We start from the raw sequence: 26,034 nt of genomic DNA on the forward strand, positions 1-26,034 counted from the left end.
TTATATATACTACATATTTAAATATAAAAAATATATGCCTTGAATATCTTATACCAAGAATTGTATGTACAACTATATTGTATTCTAAATTATATTCTACTTTCATTTTTTAATTTCATAATTATCAAAAATAACAATAGTAAGAAAACGAGTGCATTTTAAGATCAGGATATATCATATATGGTGAGAGATATTGTAAACTCTGTAAGAAACTATGTTGAAGATGGCAGACTACGAAATTCGCGGTGATCTGTGGAACACGATCAGGAGAGAACATATATCGCATAGTTCTAAGAAAAATATAAGGCCATTTACAGGTTCACAGGAGAGTCGATGAAGGCGAAAATGACCGACGATGCGCAATAAAGGAAACGTGAGATATCTTACGGTGCATCCCTGATTCGAGTATAAGCTGTTAAAACGACACACGTGCTAAGAAAACCGCCGTTATACATAAAGCACCGAACGTGATAGGAATTTCGGCTAAACGAATGAATATTGCTATTCTCTCTCATTCGAACTAATTATTTTAACTTAAATTAGTCATTAAATTAAACAGATTTATAATTGCAGTGTTATTAAGAAGTTATAATTATGAGATTTTACGTTAAAAAGGTTTATATTTATATCTTTATTTACATTTTAGATATCCTCATTTATTGTGTTGCAAAACCTGACACCGAGAACCAATGCAATCAGTGTATTTAAATTAAAGATACATTGTAACATTGTTAAATTACTTATATGTTAAGATATTTTTGCGTACTATTTTATCATATATTTTGCATATAACTCAATAAAGATTTCTTTAAATATATGTTTTTATAATTAATATATGGCTTTTATTATGGAAGATATTGATAGCCAGTTCGCTCTTTCGACTTCTGAACTTCTGAAAAGGATTTCGGTAATATATATATTCTACATTAACATATTTTGAAGTTTAAACTTCTCGTCTGAAAAAGATAACGTAACAAAGTTAATTAGCAAATTGCAAAACAAAAAATGGCACTGATTAAAACTGGGATTCCAATTAAAACTGAACTTGGCCTTTTATCTAAAATATATTATCATTTGTTTGATTAGAATTTAATTATTTTGTGAAGTAATAAAAGGCATGCTTTCTTAAATATAATAAAAAATTTAGAATTATAAAAATCATTTTTATTACACATAAATTTTTTGATACAATGGTACCATAAGAGATATTAAATGTCCGGAATAATAAAAAGTACAAACTGAAAGTTCGTCTAGAATAGAAAAGCACTAAAGATTTTTAACTAATTAAACATATTGCAGTTACATGTTATAAAATTTTCTGAGTGTATACTGGAAAATTTCTTGGCACCGACTAACGTGAATAAATGTATGCTATCGGAACTAATGGAACTTTTCTACTACAGTTAATTTATATTAATAAAAATGAACAGTAGAGAAAGACACTTTTAATGAAGATGCTGTCAACATTTGCTTCTGGGTTTGGCCGCTTGCGTATTTTTCTATTAGTACAATCTTACTCTATCACTACATGAAGAATTTATTATCAAATATGTTTTTACTTATTAAGTAATAAATAAAGTTTAGAGACTCATCTTATTAATGAAACTTGAAGATATCTAAATTCTAAAATCTTTTTTACAACGACTACAGGTACGATCTAATAATGAATCTTCTATGTAATTTGAATTTAAATAGTTTTCAATCCAAGAGCAATAAATTCATGGTGAAACTGATAAATAGCGTTTATTAGTTTAGCAGAAACGCCACTATCTCATAATAGGAAGCTGTCTATATATCATTAATATGTACATATCATAAAATACTGTTAAAAATTTCTTTTAAATATAATCATACACAGTGGAAGGATTCTAAGTCTAAATTGTAGAATAAAAATTACACATATTATTCCTTTCAGTAATTAAAAAGAAAAATTCATATTTATATAAGATCAAATTTTTGCAATAAGTATGAATAATTATCACACATACACAAATTTTAATAGTTTGCATATTACATGCATGATTTTGTTAGTTTCAATATTTTTTGCAAAATATAATATTTATAATTTTTCTGATTATAATTAATATTTCATACGGCATGGTATTATTGCGTATCTCTAGCATGTATTTGCCATGTTGGAATTATTTGATTAAATTTTTAATTTTTTAATTCTTTCAAGTTTGGTTATATTAGATTAAATATGGTTTATGTAACAGAAAAATGTCTATTATTTTCAAGTATTTTATTAAAAATTTTGCCAATATCGATGATACTTATAATAGGATAAATATTATATGTTTATTATATTTGTCAACTGTATATAATAAATGCAAATTTATAATAAATCTATAATATATTATACATATAATATATGTATAAATTATATGTTTTATTATATATCAAAGCATTGCACATGTCCACCATGTTAATTCCATCATTTTTATCATTGTAATTTAAAAATTCTGAAATTTCTCAAAATGTTAATATAAAAAATTAGAAAATTTAAATTAAATTCTGCTACAAAAACCAACATTGATACAAGTTGAAACATGTAGCACGTTAATGATTCGTTAAAATTTGCGTATATAATATTTAATATTTATTTGTACAAAGATTGAACTTATTAATCATAAATTAACATTATCATAAATTAACAAATTAATACATAAATGATACATTTTTCTTTTTGACCGAAAAAGAAGTAATCTATGTAGATTCGTTAATCAACCCTTCGCTTATCAACATAATTAATAGCGCCTGTAAGAATGCAACCATAAAGTAGTTATGCACTGAAATAGCATACGTTCAGGCAGTAGTATGCAAACTATTAGTATTTATTTATATGCTTATAAGTATGAGAAATATGTTTTGTGAAACAAATTCGGCACACCTTTCAACAATAAATTCAATAATAAGTTCATATATTTTTTTTCTCCCAAGACTCTCGCATTACATAATTAACGTGTCACGTGCTAAGTCCGAGTAATAAGTTTCTTTGCTCGTATGATTTCTACCGGTTAAAACAACCTGTTGAATAACACGCCATAGATTTCTATATTCTCGAGAAATTCATCGAATTAATTAACATAGAAATATATAAAAATCACAAGCAGTTTAAACAGACAATTCTCAACGTAGCCAAGTTAGCGCGTAAAATTTCTCGAGAATACGTTCTCGAAAGGCGGGACAATGTGCGGGAAACGATGACGAGGGAAACACAATGTCCCGAAGCGGGACAAAGAACAAGTGTATACCGACGGGGCGCGGACGGGGGAGGAGGCACCGATTGTCGCGAGGTTATTGCGAGAAAGAGAGGGATAAGAAAAGGGGAAAAGGAAACCGTGGAATCCCAGGTGCACCTGGGAGTGTACGGAGAAAGAACTTGCGAGAGAGTAGGAGGTCGGATTTCCCCCCCCGGTAGGAAATCTATCAGAGATACGCGGGCCGAAGAGGTGAGGCGGATGAGAGATCGAGAGATCGAGAGATCGAGAGAGGTGTGTGTGTGTGTGTGTGTGTGTGTGTGTGTTTGCGTGTGTGTACCGTGGCTCTTCGTCGCGGAGCGGAGAGCGCGAAGGACGTGGAGGAAGGCGTGGAGAAGGTAGAGGAGGAAGAACCTTCGCCGCCGATCTCCTCGCTGGAGCGATGGGGCCCGTCGCGAGAGCGGAGGCTGCGGTTTATAGAAAGCGTTTGTACCGGGGCCGCGGCGCGGCGCGGCGCGGCGTCTGATCGCCTGCATGCCTCCATCTCCGTTCGCGCGCGCGGTACTGCTATGTTGATGTCGCTGGTGCTGGTGCCAGTGCCCGACTGTCCAGAGTACGCACGGTCTACGGAATACGGAATACGGTGTTGCAAAGTGCTACCAGTCGTCTGACCGACCGGTACCAGTTGCCGCGTGTTCGTAGCGGCGATCGCCAGTCGCAGTCGCAGTGTCGCGCTATGCCCCGTCACCATTAACCCGTTGCTCGTGCTCGCGCGCGTGATTCACAGGTGATCCATCGTAGCCGCTGACAGCTGAGATTGCTCGTCCGACGGGACGCGTGCCTGAATAAACCACACTGATAACGCGGACGGTCTTTGATCTATCTGAGAAGAATAAAGGTACGTTGGAACCAAACGCGGTTCGAATGGCGCGCGGATCTTTGAAAGGCATATCGATAATTGCGTTACGTTCAAGAGAGAGAGAGAGACCGACCGACATTTTTCAGACGTTGCTCTCGGACGGGCTTTTATCTCTTATCAGGACCGTTATTGAAACGACTTTACCGAAGACTTTCTACGCACATCGTGCGATTCAGATCCGATAATCTCGCGCGCACGGTCGTGATTGCTTGAACAGGTGCACACGCCACCGTAACGCCATCGGCTGCAGTTTAGAAAGTGCAATGAACCGTTTTTCCCCCTTTCTCGTGATTTCTTTCGGGTAGTACTTTACGCGCATTACTCGCACACGAGGACGTGCGTATGTACGCGAGTATCAAGCACGCATGACGCATCCGTAAGAAGGCGGCTTCGGTAAGAAGGTGTGAGACCGCGTTGCAGTCTCAATGCCAGCGCGACTCGTACGTCCATTCATGGAAAGAGCAAGATGACTCGAATATTCATCCGTCCATCTATAATATACCCAACGACAGTCTAATTCACTTTGCGTTTAATTGCATAAGTGAATGATTCTCAGTTTCACTTTACCAAACGTACACGTACGTATATATACTAAGACCTCGAGTAAACAAAAAGTTTCTTCCATAAATCCAATTTCATACCAACAAATCATTGCGGAAATTATCAAACAAAAATTAGCAACTGCAAGCCAAATTGGTTACACTTTCGTTACATTTCCTGAAAAGATCGTTGCATTTTCTTCAAACTGTACAAAAAGATTAACATATATTTTTCGCCTGTCTGCTATTTTTAAATTTAAATGTCCGAGGGACAGGCCACCATCGCAAAGCTGAAAAATGTCGGCGTTGTTATAATTATAGGGATTATCATGCGAAACGAATAGAATAGAGTAGATCAATGGGATATTTCGTTGTCTCTCTTTCAGACGGCGAGAGGAGGTCACGGCATCGGGTGGACGCGCACGATCTCAACGCCTTCTTTTCATTTCCCTCGAGAGGGGCCACGCCGACCTCTCTTTTACATTCGAGGATTCAGACGAGAGATCCGATCGTGCCGTCGAACACAGGAAACACGTCGATTGCGGCAGGTCACAAAGAACGGATCTGAAGATGGCCTACATTACCTAGTCTTATCGCTGAAAGGAACCACTCTGGCAGCCGTACGAGCGATTTGATTGGAAAAGGAAAGGCCCGGAGAGGCTGCAGGAAAAAAAAAATGGGTCAAGCGTGGTGTAAGGAGAAAACCTCCAAGGCCCAGGACTCCAAGTCTCCGTTAGATCGAGTTTTTGTACGATGCGCGCATCGGGTATGTCACGGAGAACATGTTTCACTTCTTGCTCAAGTCAGTCATTAATCGATAATTAATCATGTGTTTGTGATCAATGACGTGCGAGTGATTCGTTAACAAGCTCTGCGTGCGCGAATGTAATTTATGCAAACGCTCGCGATGAAACCTCATGAATATTTTACTCCAGTCTGAAAATCGCTTGCTTTATTATTTTATTCTGTAAATTGGACTTTATGCTTCTCTCTCTCTCTCTCTCTCTCTCTGTCTCTCTGTCCCCCCCCATTTATAATGAGTATTTGCATACTTTATATAAACACGTCGAAAATAATCGTTCAAACTCTCATATTGATCCCTTTAAGTTTAGAGTAATAAAGAGTTGTATATGTGGTGAAGAGTCAAAGACAGTCGATATCTTTATAGGCGTCAAGTTCTGCAGGGAATAGTCCGACATCCGTGGCAAATAATCTAACTTGTGTAACTGTGCGATGACTCTCGTATTCGCGGTGTATCACGAAAACATCTGTTTGCATTATAATTTTACGCGATTGTTAGGCGCGCCGGTCGGTCGCGTCTCTGGTGAGCAAGCGATGAGAAGCGGTATGAAAATAAAAAGCATACACAGAGAGAAGGCCGCTGGTTTCCTCGTGCACTTGAAACGGATACGTACGTCCTCGTTATTATATAACATATATATATATACATATGTACACACGCATACACGACGGTCGGATTGCACGGACTGCACAAATCTGCGAACGCGTGTTAGGCGTGCGTGCCTACGCTAATTTGGAATCCCGGGTATGCGGATGCGATCGCAATTACTAACGACTTGCTGCTTTTACTTGTGACAGTGTAGATACGATAAATTATATTACAGGGATTAATAAGCGTATCTTCCAAGTGGAAAACTGTGATTCAACGGTATCCTTCTCGTAACTTTCAAGAAAGTGACACGCGCAGTTTGCGGAATTAAATCGAACCTCGCGATTTATAAGTTCCAAAGTTGCGATATACATCTGATATATTTTTCTCAATAATAATTTTTACGCTTCATATTATTGTTTTCATCGATCTTGGTCGTGTATTTCGATTTTATTATTTATTATTTATTTATTATTCAGAATTCACTTTGACGATGTTTCCGCTTCTGCTGCAAATAGCTGTGGGCAGCTATACATATATATTTGGCGTTAAAAAGTGATCACTTTAGAATCAGATGGTCATCGGTAAATCGCATTCGCGTGAGAGAGAGAGAGAGAAAAGTAATTCATGCGCGTGGTGTATAATCATTTAGATAAGGTATGATAAGTTCGGTGTTAAACGAGAAAACGTAGCGCATGTCAAGGATTTCTTGTGTAAGAAATAGTACGAGAAAAAATCGAATCGCGAGGTCGTCATTGGATATTTACAGGTTTTTGCTATATTCATGTTAAAAACAATTCACTAGAAAATTACCGGCCTTCAGGGCAAAATGGGGAAAATATTCGTGCTGCAAACACAAGTATTATTCCTCTCCAAATATTCTTGTTTCCTCACTCTGTTCGAATATTTTCACAGCGTAACTTTCTATTTTTGTACCGAAAAGTCATGTAAATTATGTAGATTGTACATGCTAACGTAACAATCGTTGCATCGTATTTGACAGTACAGACACGCAACAAATTTTTTTTATCCGGATATTAGATACTATGGTATTCTTGTGTACTTCGACGCTCTGAAATCCTACCTGAAGTCCAAAAATTGCTCTATTACATCACAATTTTTTATATCGACGGAAAGTAGTCGATTTTTCAGTATTTTTTACCTATCAGCTTGATATTATTGTTGAATTTACTCTCTCTCTCTCTTTTACCTCAGGTTGTACATTAAAAACCAGGCCATAAATGGCTCTAAAAAATAATCGAAAATCGAGCTATTTTCCATTGATAAACAAAATTGTGATGCGATGGAGTAATTTAAACATTCCGTTTCAGAGCGTCAAAATATATAAGAATACCATAGTCTAATTTCCAGATCAAACATTAAATTTTGTTTTTTATGACTGTGTGTTTCTTGTATACGCTAATACGTATTTTTCTTCCTGGTACGCTCACGCTATAAATCGTCGATTGGCAAAAAATCGTCGCAAACAGTTTGTTTCGCACCTGCACCGGAGCTAACTTGCGATCTCATCGAGATATTTTTAGACGCGATTAAATTGTGCCTTCGTATGACGTAGGCCGCGAACGCGCGTATTATTCATCCTGTACGTACTCGTACCTCGTCGCGTGCGGCATTCCGGATTCGCCGGAATTGTATACGCCGTATTCACAGTAAAATTGCGGGATTGATATGATATCTGTATTTGCACAATTACGCTGCACCTGCAACGCGTACGTCTCAACGACCACGACCTAGAAACTCGAACTCGAAACTGGTACCTATAATATGAAATGCCTTATGCTTTTTGGATTATCGAAATAGGAAGTTTTAACGGTGCAATTTAGACCGATAAGTATGCAATGGAACTTTGTCTCGACTACTTTTAGTCCGCTGTTATCTCTATCAAGGGTGAGTTAAGATTATCGGGGAAACATGATTACTGACCGGTTCCAGGGTGAGTTCGTTCAACTAGTTTCCGGTCTTTGCTTCCTTATCGCATAGTCAACATTGAGGACATAATTTCTATTTTGCTAGCATGACTAAAAAATATGCTTTGCTGATTCATATGCATGTACACGCGTATCCATACGTATTAGGAGAATGGTGGGCGCAATCACAACATCGTAAAAAAAAAAAAAAGAAGATATTATTCTACATTCTATTTTTGAAGGATTGTCTCATTTTCAAGAATATATTATATTATAATTTTCGGTACGTCAATATTTTTTTTCCAGTTGCCGTTCTATATTTCTCAGACAATTCAAATTTTTCAAATTTTTGGCTTACAAAATCCTCCTTTTGTCTAACAGGAACAATTTAACAGCTTTAATTTGCCGCTAATTACTTTTTCGACACTAATTACTGTCGACATTGTCTATAAATCTAACCCAGATTTACGTTAAATTAATGAATATATCAGCCCGAAGAAACCTTGACGAGTCGACCTGGTTTGAATTGTTAATGATATGTTACTAATATCACTGTTATGCATGAGTTCGTCGAAATGGAAAACGTAACATCCTTAGTTGCGTATGTATGCGTACACCATGTATACGAGAGCTCATAGAATCATGTGAATACCATTACGTTTGCGTGATATACACCATGTACTTGTGATTGAAACACCGGTACCTAGTACCGCTCTAGCAGTAGAATACAGATTACATAAAACGTAGCACTGTATGCTGGCGGACCAAATGATATTTGCATATCAGTAGATTTTTCTTGCGGTTTCTTATGAATTCATATGAATAATCAATGTGTCAGAACTTAAAATCTCTTCCAGACTCGCGTTGCACTTTTCAGTGATGTACGAAGTTGATTAAAATGTAATGATAGAACTTATGAATTTTTATCCGTAGATTTTAATGAAATTATTACAACATTCTGCAGTATACCGTCTGATTAATTAACTCAGCACTGAAGATATAAATCTTCGCATATAAATTTACAGACGATAAAAAAGTAATATAAAGACTTGAATATTTGCAATAACATATTGCATTAGTTTTGATAAAATGCCAAGTTAATCGATTACAAATAAAGCTGTGACTTTTAATTTAAATACATAATTGTTTATATTGCGGTGTTAACAAGTTACGTAATCAAGCAAGATGCAACAGTTTTATCAGTTTTGTTACTTTACAAAAACTATTATAAGTTTTCGTTTTTATATTATATATATAAGACAAATTACTACACAAATTGTATTATATCGTTAAATTATACATCGAACCGAGTTTTGTCAGATGCTAATGCAATCTTAAAAAAATTTGCACTCGTTCAATTTTGTTAAATAATCCCGCGATCGAAAAAGACAATTCGTAGACGTCGCGCCTTGGCAACGTAATCGCAGCTTCACGGAGGTAGACGTTGGCCGATCGACCTACGCTACTGTATTATTAATAGATAGTGAAAGTTACATTAGATATTTGTGCAGGAACCCAGAAAATTGCCCACTGTCACGAAGATATAATAAAACTTTGGTAACAACCGGTGCCGTAATGCGCGCAGATTTCACGCTAGGACTCGACTTCTTGCCGCATTGACATTTGCCGAAACAACCATCGTGCAAAATGCATTTACAAGCGAGAAAGGAAGGATCTCTTCACTAGTGCACTCGTTACATTCATTTTGCGTGGCAGGAAATCCACACCTTTTTTCCCTCGCACGCACGCCATGCGATTCAATTCATTTCTGGTGCTGCAAAGTTATGCAAGAGTTCCCATCGATCGAAAAATCCTTTACGATCGGAAATTTAATACCTATACGAGTCGAGATTTATTTCGTACAACGAGTTCAACGCGCGCGCGTTTTGTAATTTCCTTAATAAAATGTCAAGATAAGTTTTGGATTTCTAATCAGATTATATTATTTCTGCAAGAACGGACGTTAATTTGCAACCACACTTTTGCAAATAGCCGGCCAGCGATAGTTCGCCGAGCGAAAGACCAGGCGAATGCGTTTCGCGAACAACGTGTCGCTGAAACAATGCTCTCGGACAGTGGCGATTCGGGTTCCTGATTCGTGGCGTAACTTAATCGGCAAAATAACTTTTGTTCACCGGCCCGCTGGGCAACGTATGTTCTCGCGCGCGAGAAGTTTCCCGACAAATTTGCAATGTAAACCGCGCCCAGAGGAATGGCCATGCGACACGTGTACGATTTCCAAAGGGCTGTATGCTTCAGCATACGTGGATACGTACTTACGTATAGTGGAAGGTAACATACATTGTCATCTTCTCACCGTGCTGCGCGAGATCGATGCAAGGACGCTTCTCTCATCCTGTTTAATCTCGTTAACACTCTATTATTTGCCGCGGCACTTACAACGTATCTATATTACGTCGAAACTATATCGTTCCTCCTCCTTTCCTTCTGGCTCGTTTACTTCCGATTAACCTGCCATGGACTGAGTTTTCATTCGTTTGCCCGAGTTTGTCCAGTAGAACTATCGAGGACTTGCTTCTTTGTAGCCCTGTTTACGAATTATATACATACAATAAAGTTCAAATTATGTAATTGAATTAGATAAAAATGAAGAAACTTTGTCTCACAAGTGTGAACAGCTGTTTTTTCTTAAACGATTTTGTAATTTGAGAAAATAATCTTTTTTTCGGGAAAATGGAATCTTGTTGCGACAGCTGTTAATGAAAAGAAAAAAAGCACACGCGTTCGCTCGCTCTTCGTTTTCGAACGTGAACAAAAAATCGACAGAAAATGACGTTTCGATCAGAGTTCGCTCGACGCCTTCGAATTATTAAAATTATCGTGGCGTGAAGGAAATAACAATTTTGACCGCTACGCATCGATTCCGATCGATGTTTTTTTCCCTCCCCCTCACGAATAAGCCTGGCATTTGAAATGGCATTATCCACACCCATCGGAATATAATCCTGCTCTTTTTCAATAAGAGAATTATTAAAAGGTCAAATATTATATATAACAATATAATAATTGTTCGAAGGGTTTTGAAAAGAAGATATCTTTTTGCACTGCTGGCATCGAGCGAATCTCGCGTTGTGTCGAGAGTACATTCGCGTTAATAAGAAAAAGAAATAAATTGTTCAACGTGCTGGAAACGTTCGACGCGTCACATGGGCGAGTCATCTGAGATATCTTGTAGCTGAAGGCCGATCGTAAAGACGATGAAACAGTATTGAGCTCACTGGTGCTTACTCACACATCTTACACGCCATCGTGTTTTCGCGTACCGCGAGGATACAAACGGTATTATGCAACGCGATTCGCACAGGATGGCCGCCGATTGTGTAATCCTTCGACAAGAGTGTCAGGGACCAAGTCGTGTTTCCGTTAAGCTCATTGCTTGTGTCGTCTTCGGGGCATTCCACTAAATTGAAAGACAACGCAAGCATTTGGAAACCATTATCGTTACTTGTTGCAAATAATTTCGCGAGAGAGCTCGCCGTAATACAATGCTAAATATAAAATTATCGCAGTTCCTCTATTAAACATTGCAGATGTCTCTAATTTAGTTAACGCTTATTACGCTTCTAATTTTGTTAATAGTCCCTAATTTTATCGAGAAATAAGTAGCAAGCTAACACTAATTGCATACAGAGCACATGCTAATTGGGTATACTAATTACGTTCAATATTTAATTTTCAAGTTGCATGCGTATGTCATTGAAAGATACTTCTAAAATTGCGGTCGTCTAAAATCCCTTGAAGAAATGTTTCTCCCCTACCAAGCAAATTTTACACAATATTTTAGTGAAAATGCCATTTTTCAAAGTCAAATCTTTTCTGTGCAATATCTTGCAACGAAAAATTCCGTTTGCTCCGAAAGAATTATGGAGAGTCGTCCTCCAGCATTTTAGAGCGGAGATTTCATTCAGAATTGTAAGAGTAAGCTGAAAGAAAAAAAATTGATGCAGCTACTTTACCTACAAGATTTACGGGCGATCTTTAATCCGCCAGTCACAAAAATGCGGGATTTTCGCGGCCGCAAACTTTTCAAAAAGGATTTCTAGGGCACAATCGGTTGCGTCTACGGTTTTCGGTCGAGTAAACGAGCCGATGAGCCAGGTAATGCGAATTAGCTTAATCGGCTCCCCATGCGGATCGATTCGACGATCCTTCATCCACCTCGCGTCTCAACGCCCGCCTGGAGAGAATTGCCCTCGTATTCTCCCAACCTAAGGGCGCGTCGGAGTAATTATGCTGTTAATGACTTATTAATCCTCGATGGTGCTACCTATAAGCCATTCGACGAAACGGAGTCGATAGAATCATTTGCTTAATCTCACGCAATTATTTCATGCTTCATGCTTGATATTGTAAACCATTATTTTACACTTGAAAATCATTGTTTACGACAGCATTGAAACTCTAAATAAGCAATGTTTCCGACTTTCTCTCTTCATCTTCATATTTTATAAGGTAAACTCATTGAATCTCGTCGCCAAAATATATATTTATTAATTCGTTATCGAAATGATGCGAAAAGTATTTCCTTTTCTTCAATTAAAATTGTCGTGTAAAAATGTTCTCTCTTCAAATTTTTCGGAATTCATACATTTTTAATCAACCGCTTTTCTATCGTTAGATAAATTTATTTTACAGTACTTCATGCATATATTTCTCTTTCCCTCACGACGTTCCAGATATGTTCTCATTAATTTTACTCAGTCTACAACTTAATGAGAATCTGTATCCATTTAACAATGAAAACGGTACTTTTCTCTTCATTTAAACTCTCATAGGAATGTAGAACGACAAAGTATAACACATTCGCGCTTATTTCTGTTGCAGATTTATCCAAGTTTAAAGGAGGAAGGCTCGGTATTAGGAGGCGCCACGCAGAGAGTTACGAGGTACGCCCGTAGTTTCATCTTTTTCCTCTCTTTTTCTTCAAACCTTACTCATGCATTTTGCGATTGCAAATCATGGAAAGCTGCACGCAAGTATTACTGGACATAGTATAAGTAATAGGATTTCAGTGTCGACTTTTAAGAGTTACCTCGCTCTGTAATTTTGCTGACGGTTATTGCCAAGAGCGTGCATCACCGTTGCTGTTAATTGCGCGAGAACGTGGGTCGGAGATAATCACTTAGAGGCGATCGAGGAACATTATAATTGATACAATCATATTAATTCCGGAGAGATACTTGAATTAACAGAAAGTGAAACGCGGTAAGAGGCTTCTTCCTGATGATCCACCGAAAAAATTGTGTTATACCCATACCGTTAATGCGATTAATGTTATCGTACATGCCATCATTTCACACACAGGAAATATGTTACAAAAGAGAATTTATGAAAGGAGGTCCGCTAATTTGAGCTCGACAATCGACTCGATAGCTTATTGGCTTAATGGACAAGTAATCGTGTTACACATCCACTTTCCGCTAATCTTGGAATACTACGGCACGAAAGTTATATTACGGATACAATTGGACATCATCGGGCAACGTTACGAAGCGTATATCAGGCAATTACTTCTTCGATATAAATAATACAATATAAACGATGATGTAACGTTAAAAAATCGTTTTACAGACAGCAACAACATGTTGTAATTAAAATAAACGATGCTATCTTTTTGACACGCAATAGAAACGCGCTTAGTACCACGATTATGATCCTTTCTCGATCGTGCAATAAATCGCGATATATCGCACGTAAGGAGAGAAGAACGCAATTTCCTGATGCGACGGCAACAGCCTCGAGGTGAAATCTAAACGACCTAGCGCGTAAGCGTCGAAGGTGAACCTAACTTTACAATGAATTGAGAGAGGTGGCAGACTCGACCTTAAATGGTCACACTCTCGTGTCAGCGAATGGCGAACGCTGCGTCGTAATACTCGATAACGTAATTTTTTATTTCTACCTTGCCACTATTCGTAATTCAATCATATGCGCACAAGCGCTACAATCAGTTCGTCGATCTTCGGAGAAATCGAAGTAGCTAACATTTAGACATTCAGTAATTTTCCTCTTAAAACTGCGAGGTCGGAATGCTTTCACTTTGAATCTTTCCACACGAGTCTGCAATTTGAATTAAAGAAAAAAATAAATTATGATTTAGAGTTATTTCTTTATACTAACGAACGAAAAAAGGCTTTTTCCTTTTCTTTTCGAATAAAGAAATAAGAATTGCTCGTTACTATTTCTGTTTGATTCTTTTTTTTTTTTATCATGCGAAATATTTGATAACAGATTTCTTTGATACGATTAGAATATTTCATAATAGAATCGTATCAATGTTAGCACAATAATGATATCATATCATAATCGCAGATTGCAAATTACTTAAAAAATAAAAGTCTACGCAGAATAATTAATATCTCATCGTCCTATTTATGTTTTTTTTTTATGATGTATCTATGGGAAATTATTGATAATACGCGATACTCAATTCGTTTGAATTCCGGATTATTGTAACGTGTCGATTGCGAAAGGAGAGGAATCGAATTTCGACAGAGGAATATTTTTTGGAGTCCGGACGCGTTACATGTAAAATGCGTGGCACGTTGCGTGCAGGACGACGGTCTCTTGGTTCTCGTTACTGTGGAAAAGGATCTAGGTTGTGTGACAGGTTTATCCTATATTCAGACAGCTTTTAGGCCGCGTGACAGTGAATCCACACGGCGATGATCGAGCGTGGGTCTGTCGCTTTAGTTTGCTCTCATCCTACGCCTTGTTCCACTGATTCCTTTTTAGGATCAGTAGAACCTTTAGACCCACAAGTCTAAAAACTACTGTGTATATACAAAAGCAGACAGAGTCCAACATTATCATATTCAATATATTTATACATATTTATATACATTGTATATCAGAAAAATAAGTTGTAAAAGTGGAGTAAGCTAAATTGAAGCTTTCTGTTATACACAGCGAAAATATGATAAAAGAAATAATTTTGTAATTTTAATCTAAATTAATGTATTTTTCTGTACAAAAATTGATTTTTATATATTTTTAGCTTCTTGGATATTTTAACAGCAATCATCATAAAATTCAATATTGAAAGTCCTATATTAATGAATAGCATACGTTAATGTGACAGTAATTTGTTTAAAAATCTGAATGAGAACATGCTTGTTATGCATATTTTATGAGAATTATATTAGACTTTACTACTGCTCAATTATACCTGTTCAAAAGAATCTACTTTCTCTTCGATCTTTTTTTTTTTTTGAGTCGTGTGGAGTACACGTGACTACGTCCATTAAATGTTTTTGCCTTGCTGGGAGAAAGATTAAATCAATCGATAACTTTGTCGCGATAGTAACAGGTGAATGGTTCGCTATCGCACATGACGAGTTAATATTTTTAATTTATTATCAGCAAACATATTATGTAGTTACACAAGCATTCTCCTCTCATATCACATTACGACTTACAGTAGTACATGAATATTTGTACTCATATAAGTGTAACGAGCAAAGCTTATCAAACATTTTACAGGTTTTAGACTTTCACTTAACGACTTTTCGCAATTAATTTGTTCAATATTTTTTCAATATTAGATGATTTTATTCATTAAAATATTGTATTTTGGATCGATACAATTATTCTATTTTCAAGTTTCATTTTCAAGGTATAATTGATAAATTATAATTTCAATGTAAATAAAAATATTTCAATTACATTACTTTAGATACGAAGCGCTACTCGGTCTGAATGTTAAGGTGTTGAACTACTGTATATATTCATTTAAATGAATTAATTTTCAGAAATGACAATATGGTTGTCGGACTTTCAACGCAATTAATCTGAAATATTAATAATCCCCCCAAATTTCTCAAATCTTAAAAAACTGTAATAAACTTATTGCTCGCACGGAATGCAAGAGATCCGGATTCGACTCCCGGCCGAGGCAATATTTTTCGCAATAGTGCAGTCCAACATTTTAACATTCTGACCGGAGTGGCGCTTCGTATCTAAAGTAATGTATTTAACATAAACGGTCTTGTTTCCAATCATATATTTCAATTAATTAACACATTATAGCGTTCCAACTTGATATAATTACGATATAAAAAATAATTTTTTAATTATACCAAGAGAAATTGAAGATAATGGGTACATATACATATATATATATATATATATACACACACACACACAATAGTTTTTAAGAAGAAATATTTTTCAAACTTTATGTAGTGTGTAGCGCGACAAAGTTACTTGTCAATTTCAATCTGCGCGAGTTATCGATGGCGAAAGTATTATTTCGCCAATAAAATTGATTAATAACTCCCGTATAACGAGTGAAACGAGTTCACGTAAAAAAAATTACATAGTAATTTCACAGCAGTTTCGTAACTGGCAAGATATTCTTCATAGTGCACTGTTAGGCTGCTTGACGTTGAACCGGCGTTTATCATCAAACTACTGTAATTAACGACGTAGATAGTACTGTTTATTTTCACATTAAAGCAGGTAAAGGTGAAATTAAGCGATGAAAAACTTCGCGTTTAATGTAATAACATTTTATCACTTTACGTGTTATTAGCAAAAAATTGCTGAAGAGTGTATCCCATTAAAGGTAAATCGACGAATCTCTTGACATGATAAAAACCGAACCTTAAAAATCGTCGATTGAAACATACGTGTTGATAATAACGCACATTTTATGAATATACTCTGATAAAACACGCGAGCACAATAGAGATATGCTTATAATAATCCGCTCGTCAGTACAAATTGTTCCAACAATGTGAATTTTAATTCACTTGAGCCCGCAAGAACAACGAGGATGATCATTTCGCGTAAATTATTCGCGCACGCTGAGGCATAAATTACGATGCACCAGCTCGTATATATGTGCGCGGGTTAACATAGTAAATAAACTGCATGTGTCACACGCTGTTACGGTCCCTCGCTGTGTAGAACGAGCAATCCTGCCTACACTCACACGCATATATATATTATATATATATCCATTAAGTAGGATAAAACATCGATCAATTAATTATTCATAATGTTTTCTAAACGTTAAAATAAAAATAAATCTATTTTTTATTATATTTACATGAGTTCTATCTTATTCGAACATATATTAGGAGAGAATGTTTCGTTCCTCTTTATAGACGCGATTTATTGTTACTTCTTCTGCACACAATAATGGTATATTAAATAAAAAGCATTATTAATATTTATTACTAGTTTCTTTTTCTTAAAGAAAACAATTTTTGTTATAACTCATTTAATGACTGTATTAGAAAGAATTTAATAATATAAATTTTGTCATATTACTCCATATTTTGATACTAGTTCGATGTAACTATAAATCACTGATAAATTCTGGAGAGACGAACGGAATTCTTTCTTCTTTATAGATATTTTGAAATCGCTCGCGTGTACTGGAAGTATTTTATATGAACTTGAAAGGCACTCTCGTGCACGAGCAGGAGACTGTATGAGAGAAATTCCGGTAATGTTTCGCGTCCCGAAAGAGTTACAGCTCAAGGGACGCGAAGAAACACGGAATGCATTTGCGATAAACCGTATAAGCTATGTGTAGCGCCGTAGCGATTCCGGATTATTTCGGTGCATCGAGCTGTAGTTTTTGATGAACACAAATTGTTTCGAAAGTGGCACAGAATTAACAGTCGACTGCTTGCACATCCTTGCTGTGACATCAACGAAAGAATATAAATTTATCTCATATTCCTTCTTTTTTTTTTTCTTTATAGATTCCTCTGCTTCGCAAGAAACTACATGAAGTTTGAAAAAAACCTTTAAACGATACAGTATGATTCAGCTTGTACATCATTTCAATGACAAATATTATATATAGGAAAAATTGTGTTTGAAAAAATACAGATTTAAGTTCTCTAATGAAAGAAATATTATTTTATAACTATGCCACTTAATTAGTTATCTCTAATGCAATCCAATCTTATATGTAAAACATTTGGTAATCGGCACAAAATTGCGTATGTATTATCTATATTGATAATTGAGAGAGAAATAGAGTTTTTTCAAGAAACGTTTCAAGAATTTCAAAAACTTTCTGACAAATTTAAAAGTAGTGGTTTTTGAAAAAGTAAGCAGCGATATCACCTGAGTGCTTTTTAAAAACTATTTCTTCTCTGATACGAGCTTTTTTCTTTAACTACTTGTGACTACACAATAAAAAACATTTTGTATTTGTGTTAAAAATGGTTCACTCAAATCTTTGTTAAAATCTTTTGTGTTGAATTTTTAATATATTCGAATTTTAATTTGACATAATATGATTGTGCTATTTGAATATTTTATGTTAAATTACAATAGAATTGAACATTTTTCAGTGTTAAAATAACACAATTTGTAAGTATTTATGTAAGTAAAAAAATAAATAACATAAAAATAATGTAATTTTAAAATATACATTTTAAAGAATAAATAAATAAAATGTGTGTGTTGATTTAATATATTGAAAATGTTAATTTTTTACTTAGAAGAAATATATTCTGTACAACTAGTTACATATTTTATGTGTAAAAAGGTACGGATATTTTGTATTATTTTCTTTTTGTAACAGTAAATATCTGTTAAATCTATATATTGCATATGTTAAATATCACAGAGGCATCGTCTAAACCAAAAATGTAAAAACAACATCTAATTTCAGTTAGATAAATTTAACATTATAAACGTGTCAGTTTGATATTATAATTTGTTATTTAAATTGTGTCAAAGTTACGCTTCTTGCGTTAATTTTTGACATGATATTTGTGTTACTTTCTAACATATTCATCTTATATATTAAATTAACACAAAAATTTGGGTGAACCGTTTGGGACATGTGAAATGTGTTAAATTTAACACTGTAAAAATTTTTTACTGTGTAGTCTTCATCGTTAACCCATATGGCAATGGGTTTTCACACAAACTTAATGCAGTATATACTCGCACGATGATCGATTACACGTATCAAATTTATTCGTGCCATGGCTGTCATATATTTACGTTCCGAGCTATAGAGCACGTTAGCTAGGAAGCAGAGGCTCAACTTAATCTTTTCTGCGTAGTTCCGAAATAGGATACGCCGGTTCACCACCGAGGGAAGTGCTCACGAGGGGACGTAGCATAGACTCTGTGGACAGACCCTTTCATCCTAGCGATTGGGTGGACGTCAATCTCGAAGTACCCAGCCCGCCTAGAGCGGACTCAACTCTCACGAACTCGATCGTCGACACTAGCCTGCGTCCCGCTGTCACACCTACATTCAACTGTAAGCTCACAATTTATCGCCAGATTGTTCAGCAATTGGTGGATCGTTACCGAGTACGAGCCGAAAGCGCGTGTGCCGGACCGAAACAAAAAATGAAATTACGGCGCGGCGCGGCGCGCAGCGGAATCTAAAATGCATTAAGAAAGATGAAAGGTGTCTAATTAAAATTTTTTAATGATGAGATTGAATTACGTCGTGACATTGCGTGAAATTGTTGCCTATACGAATATTGTCTCTACCTTTCGTCTCGTATGGAACGCAATTTCAACTCGGATTATGAAGCCGTAACAGGAATGTGCGAGCAGGATTCTGACTCTCTCGCAAATTTAACCGTCAGCGACGTCAGCGAACGGCCCTCTCTTCCGTTTCTTGTCCGCGGGCGTAAGCCCGCATAATTTATTGCTACACTACGTAGATCTTTAACGAGTCGCGTTAACGTTTGCGACGATGGCCCCCAGTAACGGCCACTGATATTGTTCGCATTATTAAAGTCGTTAAATTCGTTCAATCTGCATGTTACAAAACGTCGTTATATAGGACAGAATAGATACATCAAGCGCACGATAACCATTTATTCGAATAAATGTATCATCGCAGGTGCCAATCTGAAGGACGTCACTCCTGTGCCACCACCGAGACGAAAAAAAAGAAATAGGAGCAGGCCCTTGCCGCCAAAACCGGACGAGATTCCTGAGAACGTGACCAATAATTTGAGACGCGGCGATACGAGTGAGGAACCGTTATATTTCTCGGTCAGATCGCCGAAGACGAATAACAACCAGAATGGTGAAGTCGAGACGTGGGGAACGGAAAAGACTTGTACGGATGATCCGAAGTACGACGGTCGAAAGACGAAAGAGATTTACGAACATAAGGCGAGTTAGCTCATCGTAATTCTTCAAGTTAGCCTGTCAGCCACCGAATCAATGCCATATATCATTATTTTGGTATTGCACAATTTTTATATTTAAATAACACTCAATAGCTTATTTTCATTTTCATTAATTTTGATAAATAATGTAAATTATATATAATGTTCTTCATACAATCACACTGCATGACGTTATTAATTATGTAAATGGTAATTACGAAATGGTTTTTATTTTTAGTAAAACTCGCCTGTCCAATTTTAATCAGCACAGATTTTGCAGAAACATAAATTAATTGTATATCCGTATACCTAATACGTGTGTGGAATATCAAATGTTATTAAATGTTATCGTGCCATATTGTTTAATGGGACAAGAAAAAAGTTAGCAAAGAAAATTTCTAAAATGTTTAATTTGTAATAAATAAAAAAGTTAATAAAATAAAGATTTAAAAACAAAAGAAAGATACTAATATAAAACCGAGTATAAAACGTATTGTTGGGATTGAAAGCATATTGAAAATGAAGCGTATTGTATACAAATTAAGTTTTAGAAATTAAACGAAACAAATTTTATTCAAATGTTATTTAAATTATAGAATTTTTACGACAGTATTTTACTTATTTTATGTAGAATTATAAGAAGAAAGTAACGCATGCTGCAATGTGTGACATATTTATTATTACACTCTTATTATACCATATACTTTCTTATTATTACATACTTAATTTGTTAAAAATCATATTAATAGATTAATTCGTTTCTGCATGGCACCGTCCAATTTATGCGAGGAAGATAACAAATGAAAAAAAATATATAGCATACTATTGGGAATTATGCTAATCTCGAATTCCTTGCTCTATTCGACTTCGATAACGAAAATAACGACTTCCTTCGATAGGTTAATGGCACCGGAAGGATAATATCCAGCGAGGTGGTTTCCGGCAAAAGGACGCCAGCCGACAAGAAAACTTCGAGAACTTCGGAGTCGAACCACCATCACCGGAAAGTTCTTGAGAACGAGGAATACGAGAGATTCGCCCGGAATCAGTCGATCAAGGACTCTTCGACTCCTAATCGCCAGGATAGACGAAAGTCGAAGGAGCTCGAGAGGCGGATCAGGGATTCCTCGAGGGACGACGACAGACCGGAAGCAAATACAAGGACGAAGAACTATAGCACCGTTAGCTTGCCGAATTACGATGAGCTGGACGTGTCTAGGCATCCTGTAAAAGGCATGGCGCAGGACGAGGAAAGAATAGAAGAAAAAATGAAATCGAAGAGACCCGTCAGGAGCAGCACTGTCTCGCTTCCGGCCGAATCTTTCCTATCACCCTTTTCCGAGGTTCCGTACAATCAGTCTCCATAATTTCATTTCGTAGATCAAACACAGAAATTTTGAAACATCGACCTATCTATCAACTCTTAGTACACATGATGATTTTCCGATCCTTTATATTACACACAACGCGGCAAACTAAAGTATTTCTGCTGTTACAAAGAAAAGAAATACACCAGACACGAATCATCTAATCGTGGTATATACATATAATACATATATATTGAGGTTATATATATTAAAAATATATATAACAATTAAACGAAAACTATTATGGTCGCATAATTAGATTTTTTTATATTATTACACAATTACTATTGTAATTAAACAATCGTTCAAATTTTCTTTAAAATTGGCGTGTGAATAAAGTTTGTCATGATATTTTATTACTTTATAAAAGAGATATCTTGATAAAGTCACGTTTTGTACATGTTTCCTCATATTTCTTTCCATCAATTTTTTGATTTGATTTGTTTCGCTGTGTTGCCGTACCAAGAGAGTTATAGAACTAATAATGAGACGACGATTGCACTTGTGTTATTTCTTGATTATAGAAGACCAGTGTATGTTTGGAGGACTACTTCCCGCGACGTGGTAGCATGGAGCACCTGTCGCTGTATCAAGTGCTAGAGAAGTTGGGCTCTAGCGAGAACGAGGTCATCGATGGCAGATTCATGAAGTACGATCCAAGTAAATTGGAGGATTGGGACCTCAGTGACATCAGTAATTGCGATTCGAACCAACGTCTCTCTGTCGAGGTACGTTTACAAAGCGAGCCACGTTGAAATCGATATTAAGCTGACGCCAGTTAGCACTGGTATTCCGACGAAGAAACTAATCGCATTAAGAAACGTATCTTCGCTTTCAAAAGCAGAGTAGATTTGGAATATTCACGAATTTTTATTTTCATCGCTGGACATTTCGGCGTTCTAATTAAAAAAATTATTTTTTTAACCGTATATCTCTTTATATGGCAAAATTATAAGTAATATCATTTCTGAGTTATGTAATATTGTTTCGGTACGAAAGTTCCTCAAACTTCAAGCAACTGTAACTTCATTTTCCTGCACTTTCTAGTAAAAAATGTCTGAAATACTTTTTTATATAAAGTGAAAAAATTAATTAATTAATATATTTAGATTAATTCGTATATTTTAAATATGCATTATTATAGAATACGTCGCGGATTGAAAGCTGTAACAACAAACTTGCGGAAAGTGCAGGACTTTCCGAAGGTATTGATGTTGTTGACCATTCACGAAATGTTGAAGCCGGGCAAACAGAGACTGAGATGAAAATCTCTGGTGTTCAAGATATGACTTCATCATTGCAGAAACCTGAATCTTTCGGCAAGGTAGCATTGCCAATAATTGATTCCGGTAGAGAATCGAAGTATACTGATGATTGGCTAGCGGATCAAAACAGGTATTAAGATCATATTTCCAGTACAAATTACATAGAAGATTAATCCGTAGCATAATATGCGATCAATTTATTTTAGATCATTAAAATATTTCGATCCTCCTAAGATGTCGGAAATCTGTCAAATATCATCAACTTGCGAGTTAGAAACTTCGCCAGTTCGTAGAGAACCATTTTTTCTAAATGAAGCACTTCATCGCTCGATTTGTGGTAAAATATATTTACAATTTACGATTAAATATAACAATATCGATCAAACATACTTATATATATATATATATGTATATACACACTACGGATCTATAACACGTTTATTAAAAGAACTCAATTAATGCATGCACGTATTAAGAAATTCATTTTATAACTTGTTGAAATTTGAAATTTAAAATAACGCCAAAAATTGATGTATTTTATAATTTAGCATCCTGAAAAGATCTTTATTATTGATAATAATTATATAATTTAATTATAATTTTTAGTCCATAAATGTCTTTAATTATAAATTCTCTTAACTTCTCAACATTTCACCGCAATTTCTTCATTCCAAAGTTCTATAGAAAATGATTTAAAACAAATCTCAGTCCGGGGAAAAAGTGATGATGAGTGAAATTCTTCTCTCTATTTACAAGAAATCGTCGACTATGTAAACCGAATATATATCCGACCGCAGCTTCCACGCCCCTTCCAATCCCATGCAGTTATTCGCTCTTGAATTCTATCCCGGTTGGTCGGGTAATCGTCTAGAGTGTAGAAGGTACCCAACTATTCGCGTACGTGACTAGTTAAACCGCGGACGTTCCATTTGGCAGATACGATCGAGGGGTCCTGTAGGAACGGCGCCGTTGTCCGAGAATCCGATCGATCCGACCAATCGAGACTGATCTTCGGCCGTAGCCTGTCGAACGAGAGCGAGCCATTTGACGATCCGTACGAGTCGAAGGAGTTGCGTGCACATTCCGACGTAACGAACAAGTTAATCAGAACGATATCGGAGGAATCACTGCCGCAGGAGATGCTGGAGGAAGTCGACGAAGAGATCGTCGATTTCTTCGATGAAAAGCTGGCCAAGGATGCGACGAACAAATTGAAGAAAGATTACCAGGATCAGCGGATAAAGACGCCACCACCGAGTCCGGAGCCAAAGATCAAAGCCCAGATTCTAGACAATGATCATTCGACCTTGCTCAAGGTTTTAAATGACGAGGTAGGTAACGAAAGTAATCTCAGTTCGATGACGCCGAGCCTCACCGAGTTGGAGGTAGCGCTTTCGGATATGCTGGAGAAGGAAGATCAGTCTGACGAAATCACAAAGCGAGAGAGCACGAACGAGGAATGTAAACAGACTCCTGTGGAAAAGCTTCTCGAGCCGGAAATCGTCCCTGTAGAGAAACACAATGTGATCGACAGAAATGTGTCAGATCAATGTTCAATTAACGATGGCATTCTAGTCGATAGTACGTCTGAGCATAAAACAGATCGGTTATCCGTGTCTTTAGAACAGCCCCTTGGAGATTCGATATCGACACCGAAGAAAAGAAAAGTGTCCTTCTGCACCTGGGAAGAAAAGGTCATGATGGACGTTGATTTGAAAAATGATGAGGAATCGCCATGTAATGAAACGGAACAAAATTTAGATGAGACGACAAGACCTGATTTCAAGGATTCCGTCGTTAAATCGAAATTAGAATCAAGCACTGATTTTTTCGAAAGCATCGCGACTGACACGAAGGACAGTGTAAGTTCTGTGGGAGAAGCACCCGCGAAACCTAATAGATTGTTTCAAAACCTAGCGGAGGATTTGGAGCAAATTCCTACACCGCCACGAAGAAAGAACAAAAGTTTAGGTGTTACGAAGGAGTCAAGCAGGACTATAGATAATTATCACGAAAATCCTGATCCTGGTCCTAATGACAGACTTATTTAGATTACGTGATCTTGTAATCTTTCCGCTGTTATGTGATTGTTGCGCGTTTATAATATAATCCTACAATTTTTGTGCCACATAAATTGTTAATATGTTTAATTAATACATTAATTCACGATCGGTATAAGCTAATAACCATGTAATTATATATTAATAAAAAATAAAGATAAAAGTATAACATACATTGCTATTCTCCATATTTTATTTATATGTATTTTTATACAAGCTGTCATAAAAAATTATAGATATGAAAATTTGAGGAAATTGCGTTGGAAGATAAACATAAATATAGTCATATTTTTCTTTCCAATGACTAAATAAATCATCACTCGCGAATTAACTTCTATATAAAGTGCAAATTTTTATTTTTAATTTAATATGTAAAAAATATTATTATAGCAAAATTTTTACATAACATTTAACTATTCAATGTTTAATATTAAAGAAATAATAATATTTAGAAGAAAAAAAGTTTTTAACTTAACGTTTAATTCTGTTAAAAATTAGTAAAGAAACTTTAAATTCGTCTAAAACAATACGGAAGAAAAAAATTTTATATAACATTATCTTTTAACGCATAAAAATTATGCGCACAATGTGGCAAAAGGTAAATAAAGTTCCGAAAATAAGCAATAGTCTGATAAAAATCAAGCAATAGGATGCGACATTCTCTCATAAGCAATGCTTTTATTTTTCTTTGTAGGAAAACTTGGATTTGGAAAAATATTTTTCATGTAGTGCAAAAGAAATTGAGTTGTTCCATTAGCGTTAGATCACATCGAGAGGCAAATATTTTCCCATACGATCGTAATAGGGAGAACAAACAATCAGATCTCTGCAAATTCTTAGTAAATATACATGCTTTATATTGAACATACATGCTATATGATGTAACATATTTTCCTCAATCATTCTCTTCTACATACAATAATTAAGTATATTCCAATAATCTAAGAAAATAGGATAATCTAAGAAAAATCTTCGTTTCTAATAAACCTATCTTTCTCATCGAGTTTTTCCAATGAATTCATTATGAAAAAGAAATTACATAAGATTGATTATTATGTCCCCAAAATATCCTAATCAAATATTTTAAAAAAATCTTTTTGCTTTTATTTACTTTTTTTTATGTTCTCTTCATTTTTTACATCAATTTAAATGTTTAATTTTTACTTCAATTTTGCTGTTGATTTTGTCTAGCGGATGTTATCTCAATTTTCGTATCGTATTCCCTCATACTC

At 35.7% G+C, this 26,034-nt stretch overlaps 2 protein-coding genes across 3 annotated transcripts in view; one reads left to right on the forward strand and one right to left on the reverse strand.

Annotated features, from left to right (window-relative positions):
• Positions 1 to 26,034, reverse strand: part of LOC108746054 (phytanoyl-CoA dioxygenase-like) — a 100,659-nt gene that overhangs the window by 26,552 nt on the left and 48,073 nt on the right. The window lies entirely within an intron of this gene.
• LOC108746052 lies at positions 3,715 to 24,918 on the forward strand. Of its 2 annotated transcripts, none has more exons than XM_018482562.1 (10): positions 3,715 to 4,098; positions 5,045 to 5,424; positions 12,822 to 12,883; positions 19,037 to 19,239; positions 19,837 to 20,114; positions 21,010 to 21,453; positions 22,002 to 22,205; positions 22,622 to 22,872; positions 22,949 to 23,079; positions 23,679 to 24,918. In XM_018482562.1, the coding sequence occupies exons 2-10, from the start codon at positions 5,335 to 5,337 to the stop codon at positions 24,791 to 24,793; spliced, it is 2,778 nt and encodes a 925-aa protein (XP_018338064.1). In that variant the 5' UTR covers positions 3,715 to 4,098; positions 5,045 to 5,334; the 3' UTR covers positions 24,794 to 24,918. The 2 variants fall into 2 exon arrangements, with proteins under 2 accessions (XP_018338064.1, XP_018338065.1); XM_018482563.1 differs by lacking the exon at positions 3,715 to 4,098 and adding an exon at positions 4,519 to 4,697.

This window comes from Trachymyrmex septentrionalis, unplaced genomic scaffold (genome assembly GCF_001594115.1).
Source record: "Trachymyrmex septentrionalis isolate Tsep2-gDNA-1 unplaced genomic scaffold, Tsep1.0 scaffold16, whole genome shotgun sequence".
Taxonomy (NCBI): Eukaryota; Metazoa; Arthropoda; class Insecta; order Hymenoptera; family Formicidae; genus Trachymyrmex; species Trachymyrmex septentrionalis.

Excerpts from the sequence above, each read along its gene's own strand:
- LOC108746052 (XM_018482562.1), top strand. The coding sequence starts at position 5,335 with ATGGGTCAAGCGTGGTGTAAGGAGAAAACCTCCAAGGCCCAGGACTCC. Across the intron at positions 12,884-19,036 it reads GCCACGCAGAGAGTTACGAG|TTCCGAAATAGGATACGCCG; the intron begins GTACGCCCGTAG and ends TTTTCTGCGTAG. Across the intron at positions 19,240-19,836 it reads TGTCACACCTACATTCAACT|GTGCCAATCTGAAGGACGTC; the intron begins GTAAGCTCACAA and ends GTATCATCGCAG.